Raw genomic sequence first — 12,811 nt, 5'->3', positions numbered from 1 at the left:
GCATGAGTCAGTACCGTAGCATTCAGTTTATTGAATGCGTGTATTACCCGCCACCCTCCTGAGACCTTTCGCACAAAGAAGGTCGGAGAGCAATGTGAAGAGATTGACTCCCTTATATGGCCCGCTTTTAATCGATCGATAAAAAAACATCGATCGCAAGTACTTGTTTACGAGGCAGTAGCCACTGTCTCATGACACAGTACTGCGAGCCCGGTTTGAGATCGAGCTCGATCAATGTCGAGTGCCTTAATCATTAGGCAACTCGCATGGAACTGTTTCAGGGAATACATCCCTGAATTCAATCGAATTTGTATAAAGGACTCGTCTGAAGTGACTATCAGGATTGAGGAGCATATTGCTCAATCCGAGTCTTCACATCGAGGATACTTTCATCCATAAATGAGCAGCTAAGATCCCGTTCGTTCTCTGCAAAAATTACTGCTGACCGTATATCGGTCACGTATTCGTCCACTGTGACGAAATCGCAGATCCGCTGAATTCAACCACTATGCATATCTCTCAAGAAGCGTTTAGGTTTTATAGTTGGTAATTGAATTATCTTAGAAGTTACTTTGGAGGCGCATATAGATCAAGAGTTTAAGCGCCTAATCTTGGCTCGTCATTAACCAAGACATTTAATGTCTCGGTTTTTTCCTGGAAATTATCTTCAGGCTGCCGAGAGATCAATCACTTGGAGTGCTGAAGTATAGTCACCTCAGCATTAACTATTTGAGGAGATTTCTTCTTGAGTACGTGGGGACTTATTCCCTCAACGTCTTACGACTGTGATTGCGCTTTCCCAGTCGAGTCCTCTACGGTCGACTCTCTAGGACCTAGGATCATCGTGTTGTCTCTTTTGGACAACCTTAATATCCCTTGAAAATGTCGCCTGCAAGGCGTACATTCATGTCTTAATCCACTCCTGATCCACTCGACTTATTCGGGTGGTGGACCTTCGGCGCCGCCTGTGCATTCGCACAGCCGCTGGAAGCTGACACAGTGTGATTTGTAGTCAGACTGTGAACTTGTGCAGTCGTACTAACGTCCCGTAGTACATCCATACGCTTGTTGACGCTCCAAGACGTTCATCAGATGGCCATCTGATGAACAAGTGGCAGGCATCTTTACGGATCGATGCTGCCAGCTGATGCATGGCTCATATTTTCTGAGCCAAGGTAAACCTAGGATGACATCAAATTTGTCATCCAAATCCAGTACGATGAAATCATCATCATACTGTAAATCTCTTAACGTGTAGTGAAATTTCACTACGCGTTTCATTACTGTTATCGATGCGCCTGTCGCTAGACGCACCGTCATCCTCGTTGGAGGGATGTCGCGCTCAACATATTTGAGCCTACGACCCTCTAGTGACTGGCGACGAATAAAGTTATTCGACGCTCCGCAGTCCACTAGGGCTCTGAGTGACAAATCATTTGTCACTTTCAACTTCAAGGTGATGAGGGATACCTCATCACCAGGTGCAGAGACACATAATGATTGTGTGTCTGGAGCAACTTTTGTCAAGAGATTTGCAAATTCTCTTGAGGTTGCTGGATCAGTAGGGCGTTGCGCCCCTACTGACCCCGTCCATTTTTTGGCGGTCCGCCTCGCTGTTGCGATTTCGCAACAACGTCGGATCCGCGACCGTTGCCCTTTTTGGCATACGATCCAAAATTACGTTCAGTACCTTTTGGTGCTGGACGTGGGGCACTACACTCATTAGCGTAGTGTCCTAACTTTTGACATCAATTGCATTTCTGCAATCGCTTATTGTTCAAAAAAAGCGAGATTTTTTGCCTTCGACATAAGAGAGGTCCATAGGTTCTGGACCTCCTAACTCGTGCCATCTTGGAGGACGATATGATGACGAACTAGCTTGAGCCTGTCTCAAGCTAAAGTCCGCCTGTTCCGCAACGAATATTGTTTCTTCAAGCGTGTCCAGTTCTAAGCGGAAGAGGTGGGTCTTTACGGGACCATACGTAATACCTGGCATGAACACTGTAATCAACGTGTGTTTATGAACTGGGTTGTTTGTGATACAACTCGCTAAGAGTCGTATGTGATGGGCATAAGCGTGAACATCACGCTTGCCTTGCTTGAGTTTCAGAAGCTCTGATCGAGCTCTGTACTCATCCCTAGGCTGTTCAAACGTCTGTTAAGCCGGGCTTTATAAGCCTCAAGCGACTTAAGGACATATGGGTCGCGCAACAAAAGGCCTAGTGCCCACGTTTTGGCACGACCTGCCAAATCTGACTGAGCAAATGCGGTTTGGATTTGCTCGTCGACGATGTGACGAGCCCTTATGGCATCGTCCAACTCGACAAACCATCTCAAGAGGGAGTCTTCTACGACTCTTCTATACTTAGTGATGTCAATCTTTAAGGTTTCTGAAAGACGCGTGTGCGTCATCCCAGGTACAGGGGTCTTTTCCTGTTGTAACCTCAACAGTTCTGCCTGTTGAGAGCCTTGCTGATTAAGCAAGAATACCTTCTCCTTCGCCTCGTCAAGCTCATGTTGTATGAACTTGGCGATGGCTGAATGGAGGGCATCTCTGTCCAAACTGGACAGCATGGCCAAGATGGGATCATTCTCTACGGTCGAACTCATTCGTTCGACCGCACTCCTTTCTATGTCACTTAGAAACGTGTAGCTATCACGCGAAACGTGATGCGTTTTCCATTATTATTTAAAAAAAAACATGTCCGTGTTGGATGATGAACTGTGGTCCTTGGACGGACTACAAAGTGCTACCAGGTGCAACGGGGCACTTCTGACTTGTACTGCTTCAGTACAAGTCCACTTCGCACTACCTCAGTGCGAGTGGTGCCTCACGTCACTTCACGTACACTAGTACGTGCAGAGGAAGACTCTCTTTAAAACACTTGCTTCAAAAAGGGTTAATTAAAAACTATATTAGTATAATCAAGTTCTTTTGTTTCTAAATACTTGATACCAACTTAATTATATACTAATTAAAAACATGTAATAAAGTCTTATATGTCTTTCTCTTTGCGCGCGTCCAGCGCTGACTGGACCGCGGAGAAAGTAGATATAATGATATATATCTACCAATGAATACGTTTTTAGAATATTACCATGTAAAGTTATAATATTTAGAGAATATAACTTTACATGGTAATATTCCCTTTTGGATAATATATTAATTAACAACCTTTAAGTGTTAATTTCATGTAACGATAATCACCGTTACAGTGGCCGCATAAAGACGTGCCCACCTCCATGAAGCCTGGCACCAAGTATGTAACTGGGTTTCCTCCTACATGTATATTATTTTCTTTAAGATGGAGCGCAGCTACCTCGCTCATAAAGTCAGAGAAATACTTCAAACTCATAGAATCACTTAGTTCTGTATTACTAAGAAGTTCCACAACTTAAATACTAGTTCAAGGATCTGTCGTTCGTAGAACCAAGTGGCAACTTATTCCCGATAGTATGGGCCTGAGGAAGTTACTATCACTGGTCGTAGCACAAGTCTACTTTAAGATCACAAGAAGAAATGAATTAAAGTGAATTTTATTTCATATTTTAAAAATTCACCTTACCCTTACTTCATTAAAAGTAGATTTCGCCACCAGATATCGATCTGGTGGCGAGGTGTAGACAATTAAACTTAAGACTTATTAATTGTAAGTAAAAACTGCACGATACCGCGTCCAATCGAGCAAAATTTTCGGTCGGGGTACCATGAAAGTCGTCGTTGTCGGCTCCGGCATTGGTGGATCATCTGCTGCCTACCACCTCGTGAAGGATGGCCATGAAGTCATACTTATCGAGAAGAATTCGACGCTGGGAGGCCACACGTATGGGATGGAAATTGACGGAGAGATGGTTGACATTGGCTTCATGATGTTTGGCGATTCCAATCCCAACATCAAACAGTGGTTTAAGTCGCTAGGCGTGACTCAGGAAGACGGCACGACAAAGAAGCGTATTCCCATGAGCCTCACGGTCACATCGGATATAAAAGGTGATCTGCAGTTCTCATCACGTGCGCCATTTAACGGCAGTGCCCGCAACCTTTTTGACTTTCGGATCTGGCGCGTGCTTATTGACATATACAAGTTCACGATGGACCTCATGTCGATGCCTGTGAAAGAAAATATTACCACACGTGAATGGGCCGCCAAAGGCCGTTACTCGAACGTTTTTTTTCGCCATTACTTCCTTGCTTTTGTCTCCATTCTCTGGACAATTCCCAAGCACGACGTCCTGGACCTTCCTGTTTCGCAGTTTCTTCGATGCCTCAAGTCACACTCCAATTCATTATACATACCATTGTGGCAAGTGATACTAGGAGCGCTGGGGCGTCGAACGGATCGTCCGAGGCACTTGTGGTGGTACGTCGGCTCAAGCTACGTTGAGCCGTTCATTAAACTCTTTACCGAGGAGTACAATGGAACAATTCGTTACAACGCCACTGTTGATGAAGTTGAAAAGGGCGGCAAGGCTGTCATTTTAAAGAGTGGCGAGAGAATTGATTGTGACCATGTCGTACTCGCAACCCACGCAGACGAGAGTGCTGAAATGTTGCGTTGGAGTGAGAAGTCGTATAGATCACTGATGCGTTTTCACTACCACAAGAGCTTGATTTATGTTCATTGTGACCCTGTCATGCTACCGTTCTCAAAGAAGGTGTGGAGCAGTTGGAATGTTCTCATCACCAAAGATGATCAGTACATTCTGACATATTGGATGAACCGCATTCAGCGCCTTAACACCAAAAAAGACGTTTTTGTGACCATCACACCTCACGACTATCAAGGCAAACGTCCGGCTTCGGATACAATCATTTCTACTTTTCGCTGGGACCACCCGCGCCTCTTAGCAGATTGTATCCCACAGAATGAAATTATTCAAGAGGATGGCATAACTCTTTCCGGTGCCTGGCTTGGCCGCGGATTTCACGAGGATGGTTTTGTAGCAGGTCGCCGTGCAGCAGCCATCGTCCGCGACTCGGCTCACCAACATACGGTACTGTACGAAGACCCCGATAACATTCATGTTCCTGCCGTCCCTCCTTTTGGTATACCATTTAGTTTTCACCTAGTTGGTGTAACTATCATCTGTCTCATGGGCTGTGGAGTCGCCAAGCTACTAAGCAAGCAAGCTTGATCTTCTCATTGCGCGGCACAATGTATAGAGATCAGGCCTTATAGATGCCTAACAAATTAAAAGTGCCGTAGTGTTCTATTTTCGATTCGCGGAGTAATTTACTTAAGCACAAGCACATCAGTGCAAAAAGGTCGACAGAACTACGATTATCCTTGCAATTGGTAGTCGATGACTCGCTGGTGAATTTCTGAAGATCCTGTAACATCCGGTCTCGCAAAGGTCGTCGAAAGCGTAGAAGGTCAAGATATCGTATTTTGTCCACTTACTGCAAAATAAATGCTTAGCGTCTACTACCAGGATATGCGTCGATTGCAAATCGAACACGTGTATTCGTCAATTGATGCATCCAGAAAACGAAGCAATAAGTTGGACATTTGTGACGTGATTTTTTTACGAATCAACAACGAACTCCCCTTACGATCTTGTTGGTCTTGCAGTAAATGAAATCCATCGTCCTGATTGTCTTCTCGACATTGTTGCTTAAAGAGATCTCAGTCGCTGCGACCAAGTTAAAATCTCGAAAGGCGGCTCAAGATCTAAGTGAAGTAGGTTTCAAGAATTACGTATCTTCGTGGACCTCTGTTATAGTCCTCTAATGTAATACTGAAAAAGCCTGATGTTCTTGGTCAATCAACAAGTCATCCAGGACAATTAGGTTGCGAAGTTTCGATTCGTGTTAGATATAAACAAAGAATTTATTACAAATTTGTGTTAATCGCCATTGTCGCGAGTTTACTTACGTTTCTCATCACCCGATGGACAGCGTGCACACCCTTATAGCATTTTGGGATCGATGGTAATGACAGCACATTGTGAAACAATCTTGTTACAGTTATCCCAATTAATGGGAGTTCCATTCATTTGACGGAATTGGAATTCACGTTTGTGAAAGACAAGAGAAGAGCAAAGTAAGGGATCAGCTGAAACCGATTAGCGCTGCATCTTACCTTGGATGTCGAGAGCTGAATATATCGCATCTTGTGGGGCTCTGTTCGGGGAAAACGCCGTTCTCGGTAAAAAAAAATGAAAATATCTCCCTGCTGTCCTTGCGTAGTACAAGTAGCTGCCAACTGCAATTTCAAGTGTATTGGGGTGTCCGTTACATAAATATTATTTCTTTTAAGAGGAATCATAATTATTATTTCCGATGAGAGGAAATATATAAAGAAAGAAGACAAAATTATTATCTTTATTAATAATTTAACTTAATAGTTCCAATATTACCAAATTGGTAATATTGACGCAATAAGACTTTAGTTCTATTGATTGGTTGATTTAAGTTTAATCAACCGCCAATCGTTAAAAGACGCGATTGTGCGGTGCGCAATTAGGCACCCTACATAGTTTGTTAATAATATAATATGGTCAGTAGTATAAATAAGATCGTTACGTAGGAACTTATTACATTAATACAGTTTTACTTTTTCTCTACTTTGAAGCCTTAGAACCAACTTTTGGTAGCTAAGACTACCTATCCCTGTAATCTTCCTCTGCACGTCGTGTACGCGAAGTAACCGAGCCACCCCACCTTCACTGTAATCAGTGTAGGCTGTCTAGTACTGCTAACAGTATTAGTAAAGTGCACCTGGTAGCACTTCAAAGTCCGTTCAACGGCCCACGCACGTTCAATCCAACTTGGACATGTTGGATGATGAAGGAGGGAGCTTTCAAGCCCCTCAAGAAGGCTATCACGCAACGGGTGAAATGTTTACTTATTGAGTGACCTTGAATGGAGAGCCATCGAACGGATGAGTTCGGTCGTAGGCGAGCCAGCCGTTTGCGACACTGTTCACTCTGAACACAGATGAACAACAAGCGGCCATAGCCGAGTTCAGTCAACACGAACTCGACGGGGCCCCATAAAAGTAGCCTTGCTTCACCAACAAGGCTCTCAGCACGTGGAGGTGTTAAAAGAACAGGGTGCTCAACAGTCGAAATTGGTTGTTGTTGTTGAGATGGCAGCATTTACATGCTGTTAGCGAGCCGACGCTTCGCGTCGACCTGAAAGCTTAAAGATAGAAATCTCTAAGTTTAAGGCAGTCGAAGGCGACTCCATTTGAGATGGTTCGTCGAATTAGACGACGCCATAGAAGCTTGCCGCATCAATGATGATGCGACGAAATTAAAATTTGGCATGTCTAACTTAGCCAGACGTGCCAATCTTGGGCCTTAGGGCTTAAGCTTCACGACCCATTAGATTTTGGGTCGTATGATGTCTTTAAGACCCGGCTCAGGCAAACATTTGAGCCACCACGTGCCGAATTCAGGGCTCGAGTTGAGCTCCTAAATTTAAAGCAGGGCAAACGGGACCTATATGCTTATCCAGCACACATGATACCTAGTCAGTTGTATTGTGAGTTTATCCAATTGATGAACAAACACAGTAATTGTTCGACCTCTCGAATGCGTTGAGTGGTACGAAACAAGAATGCTTGCTTAGAAAGCAACATCCAAAAAAAAATGAAACGCCTGTCTACAAGAGGCAGTGCGAAAGTCCTAGATCGAATGTAGGGATCGTAAAGGATCTCGCTGTGAATGCGCAATAACAGCTAAAAGTAGTCGGGGGAGGATACTCTCCGAAAAAACTTTGGGGAATAACTTCCCATGGATCTGCGGGAATACGTCCCAGAAATCTGTGGTCAAATGTTCCCAGATATTTTTGGAAATTAGTTCCAAATAGGAAACTGATACATAATTTTTTTAGTAAACGATCAAGTGTAGGCGCTTATTCACTTGGTCTGATAGCGCTTCCGAAGTTAACTTCGGAGATAACTCAATTGTCAACGCTGAAACTGAAACAATTCTTGCGTGATCTGCGAGTGGCAAAGTCAAGCAGATCTGCGTACTTGTCAGAGATGACAACATGAGAAGTTAGACACGAAATATTAACATCAGAATGCTAGTAGTGATATTAATATTAGTGTGTTCGCAAATATAGCTATGTGGCCGATATTTGGTCGGCAGTAGTATTTCCTGAGAGCGAACGGGTTCTCAGCAGCTCATCGAAGGACGAAAGGGTCCTCGATGAGAAGACTCTATTGGAGCGTTTTACGTCCCAAAACGGGGAGTCTTTAGAAATTGATCGAATAATTGGATGTATTCTTTGAATCCAACCGTGCGAGTTGCCTAAAATTAATGGCACTCGGCATGAAATCGACCTGATGTCTGGTTACAAATACTGTGTCATGAAGCAGTCCCCATTGCCCCGTGAACAAAAATTAGCGATCGACAACATCTTTGCCAATCGATTAGCAGCGGGTCATGTGAGAGAGTTAAGCTCTCACATATCTCCGACCTTCCGTGTGCGTGCCGCAACAGAAGGGTAGAGGAAATGCATGTGTTCAATAAATTGAACGCTGTAACGGAACCGGCTCAAACGCTAATACCATAAAAAGGCGTAATCATTAATGGTATATGAAAGAGTACTGTTTCTTTGTCAATGGATCTGATGGATGGATTTTTATCAGATCCTTATGCGTGAACACGATATCCCGTTCACAGCAGTAGGCATCCCAAGCGGAATGCTACGGAAGTGGCTAGTTATGCCACAGGGGCTTAGTAATGCCACAGGGGCTTAGTAATACCCCTGCGACATTCAACAGATGTGATACGAATCTGTTAAGAAATTGCGGGATTTTGCGCCGAGCTATTTTAAGTACGTCTTCGTTCATAGCAGAGGCTTGAACGGGAAGTCGGACGTTGAAGTATATCGTATACACGTCCAAAAGGTTCTTACACTTATGCGTAAGCATGAGTTGTACGTAAATCTTAAGAAGTGCATATTCGCTGCAATCGAAATACCACTTCTTGGGTGCATCGTGTGTAGCCACGGTGGACGCACTGATCCTGACCGCTCATTCATTATAAGGACCATGCGTCTTTACGCACGGCCGTGAACAGTGTACATTGGTCACAGATGTGAACCACACCCGAGTAGTGGGTCCAATTACTTTAATTTAGTAATTGACTATCCCCTTAAGTACTCTCGCAAAGAATGGCAAGATGGTTGTATTTCTTCGCGGAGTACAACCTATCCTTAGTATATAAATCAGGACGAATTAATGTCATCGCTAATGCCGATTAGCGCCGGCCCGATCTTGAGCCGGCTAAGCAAAACAGCAGTGAGGATGAGCCCACTGTTGCAACTATCAACATTGAGCATGAGTCCACTATTGCAACAACAAGTGTTCCTTTGTCAACGTTTCTTGTCGTTAGAAGAGTCTATCAAGAAGACAAAAGCACTAGTTGGGCTGATGAATAACCTTAAAAAATCGATCAAAACAATACTTGAAAGGATTGTCGGAATTGTGTTGATCCTCAACGAATCGATACACAACACGCAATGTTTAACCGTATTACACAGCCATTGCTGGCGAGACACCTCGTGTCGTCACCTCATTCCTAACAATTTGCGTTTACTCATCATGAATGAGTACCGCGATGCACCAATAATTCACTAGGTGCTCCATAGAATTTAAATAACTTCTGCCTTTATTATTCAAATTATGTTCAAAGCTGTATGCATAGAAGTTGTGGTCTTGAAAACGCCTGTGCGCAAACCGAATTCCGGAAAAAAATCTTATGGCCATTGACAACCAACCAATTAGCCGAGTCGCAATTTCTATTTTTGGGTGAAACAACGCAAGTATTACGACGGATGCCTATGACGGCAAAAAGTATGGTGGCTTTATGTAACGGGGCACCTTTTGCTAGTACTGATAAGAGTATAAGTCAACCTACACTGATTACAGTGAAGGTGGGGTGCCTCGCCTACTTCACGCACACGACGTGCAGATGAAGTTTCTAAGTAGCTACAAAGTCTTAGCTACTAAAGGTAAATTCTAAGGCTTCAGAATAGGTAAATTGTAAAGCTGTATTGATATATCAAGTTTTTTATAACGATCTTTACCTACCGGCTTTAATATATTCAGAATTACTATGCAATGCGCCTCCTTGAGCGACGCCAGTCGTGTATGGTAACGATTGGCGCGTTAATCCAACTTAAATCAACCAATCAATACAGCTTATGTCTTATTGCGTCAATATTGCTAAATTTGGTAGTTTTGGAACTATTAAGTCAAAATTAATAAAATGTATTAAGTTTGTGCTTCTTTATTTTTTTCCTCTTATACGAAATAACATTAATAAAAATCCTTTTAGGATATAATATTTATGTAACTAAACACCCCGTTACCTCACCTTACTTTAAACAAAAGTCACTCTAGTGACTGATGTAAAGTGGCTGAGAGTACTACTATCTCTCTTTCTGTAAATTAGCACTTGTTAATTTTATTTTAATGCCAACTTTTAATTGAGCATAGAAGGAACACCGGTAAATATCAGAATTTCACAGTTTGAAACCCGTGCGCGTCGCCTGAGAGTCCGCAAAGCTGGCAGCAGTACGGCTCAGTGCAGATATTAGCGATGCTAATGCGTCTACTGTGGATTTTTTTTTACCTGTTACTCCCATTGTAGGTGACTGGGCCGAGTCGGCGTCATCGCCCGACTCCGTGGCAACTATTGAGGCCTCCAGATCAACCGGGGCCGCGTCCATTAAACCTAAGGGTTTTGTAGTCAGCGGCGACGTTGTTTAACTCATCATATCTATTTGGTGATGCTTAAATGCATCACCAGGCACGAAGTGATCGTTAAGGTCACTTTCAAAACACTACTTCTGATGGTGCTAGCGTGCATCTCCACAAACAAAGTAATATTAAATACCACCTTGAGCGTTTTGTTAGTAAAAAAATGTAATCATTAACCAACGGGAGAGGTTCGCTTCCGGAAAGAAACCCTGGCTGTCGTCTACGGGTAACTTAATTTGCTGGTCTGTTATGACCAACGAACGATACAAATTTTATTGTTTGACTCATCCAGGCTTCATGAGCCTTGTGAAAACAATACCAAATTCTTCATCGATGACTTTTTCCGGCATTGACGGGATACCTGCAAGCGAGCAAAGGATGTCACTCCTAGGATTCAAGCTTGGAAAACACTCACTCAGAATGTGCAAAGAACAGGCCGTAATGCCTGGTTAGTTTTCGTGACCGGTTTATGAAACGGACTGTAGTCGGTGAACGCCATAAGCTGCACCGTATGTCTAGAGAGCGAGTCTTATCTTGACTTTCGTTGGGGGACTCATGTCCCTGCTGCTTTAAGGCGTAGTCATGCTTCTTAAAAAGCGTACTCTCTCCAAGACGCTTATTGGAGGACGTGCATCCCTTCGTGAAGGAATTAAAAACTTGCAATCCTTTTTACAAGCGCGTGAAGCACTCGTTTTCCAATGAACTTTCTAAGGAAGAGAACGGACTGTTGAACAAGACCCGAAACATCCACCGTTAGTTCGAGGTCCATAGCTATCATGCGAGGGTTAAACGCCAGCGAACAAGATAACTCGTTCGGACACCCTTCGCCTCGCGGTAGTTCAAAAATTATTCAACTAGGAAACGCTTCTCAAAAATTGTTCAACTAGGAAACACTTCTCTGTTCGAGCCCGTGAATGGATGTGGAGACGAGGAAAATCGGGTTTCCTCATTCGTCGAACCCGAGTCATCATAATAATATAGGTTGCGACCTCCGAAACTTGCGAATAGACGTTAATCATTAACGATTCCGTCGTCGAGACATAGCGCCGATCTTCGAAAAAATTGCCGCTAACACTTGCAAAAACCGTGCGCATGTTGCGATTAATCAGCTGTCGAACGAACGGGCGCACAATTCCCTTCAAAACGAGCTGGTGACAGCTCGTCGAAAGATCGCATCATTAAAGGATGCAGTTGATCGTCTAATTTGTGAGAACTAGACTCTTTGCCGAAACATTCATGCCTTAGTGCGAGACCTACACAGGCTTTGCCAGACGCCATAGACCTTTCAGGGGTGATTTGGAGCCAGTTGAGATCTCGTGGTGTTAGTACGGGCGAACACGTTCGACGTAAAACGTAGGATGTATATTTATCGTATGAGGTAGCTCGATCGTGTACCGATTGCCTTGGCGGTGCAGTAGACGAAACAGGCTGATATACCTAAGCAGAATTTTACGATTGTCCACATTCGCTACTACATGTTATGCTGGATTTACCGTAGACAGAAGGACTACATCATTAACTTTAAATATCAGAACGTTTGTGCTTCGATTGTTATCAGTGTTCCATTTCTGTCGTTCACCACATCAGCGATGGAATCCTGTACGAAACGGACCACTGCTTCCCGAGCCAGCAGAATTCTCCTGCTGAGTCGGCTTTGTTTTTAGCGCGCTTAGTGCGAACTGCGGAGTTAACATTCTCCACTTTAGTGAGAGCATCATTGCTCTCACTAGTAATTTTGTTGTCAATGCTGAGTATATCATATCAAAGTCAGCAAATAGACTAATCGCTTTTACTGAGTTTATCTTCTTCGTGTTGAATAAATCAATATCGGTATACTTTGCATTGACTTTTGAGTGAACGCGTGATGAGCAAGAGCTAAATTGGTCTTTGCTCGAGCGAGTGCCCCCCCCAAAAAATAGTCACTCTCAAAGAAGGTTGGAGTTTGTGATAAGCTTACGCTATCCGTTAAAAAGGTGTATGCTTTGTTGATGCATGTACCGAAATGTTGATGGCATATTGTGTCATTGGCATGAAATTACTCTTACTAGTAAACGAGTAGACGTATCCGCGAAGTATTTCTTTGAAAATTC

The 12,811-nt window shown here is 43.5% G+C and overlaps 1 protein-coding gene across 1 annotated transcript; it reads left to right on the top strand.

Moving 5' to 3' along the window:
• Positions 1-3,708: 3,708 nt before the first annotated feature.
• CCR75_002876 (uncharacterized protein) lies at positions 3,709-5,136 on the top strand (the record flags this gene model as incomplete). The annotated part of the gene is made up of 1 exon (XM_067960973.1): positions 3,709-5,136. The coding sequence occupies one exon, from the start codon at positions 3,709-3,711 to the stop codon at positions 5,134-5,136; it is 1,428 nt and encodes a 475-aa protein (XP_067818900.1).
• Between the last annotated feature and the right edge of the window lie 7,675 nt (positions 5,137-12,811).

Source organism: Bremia lactucae, linkage group LG10 (assembly GCF_004359215.1).
Source record: "Bremia lactucae strain SF5 linkage group LG10, whole genome shotgun sequence".
Lineage (NCBI taxonomy): Eukaryota > Oomycota > Peronosporomycetes > Peronosporales > Peronosporaceae > Bremia > Bremia lactucae.
Note: the sequence above shows the minus strand (reverse complement) of the source record. Positions and strands in the feature narration are given on the sequence as shown.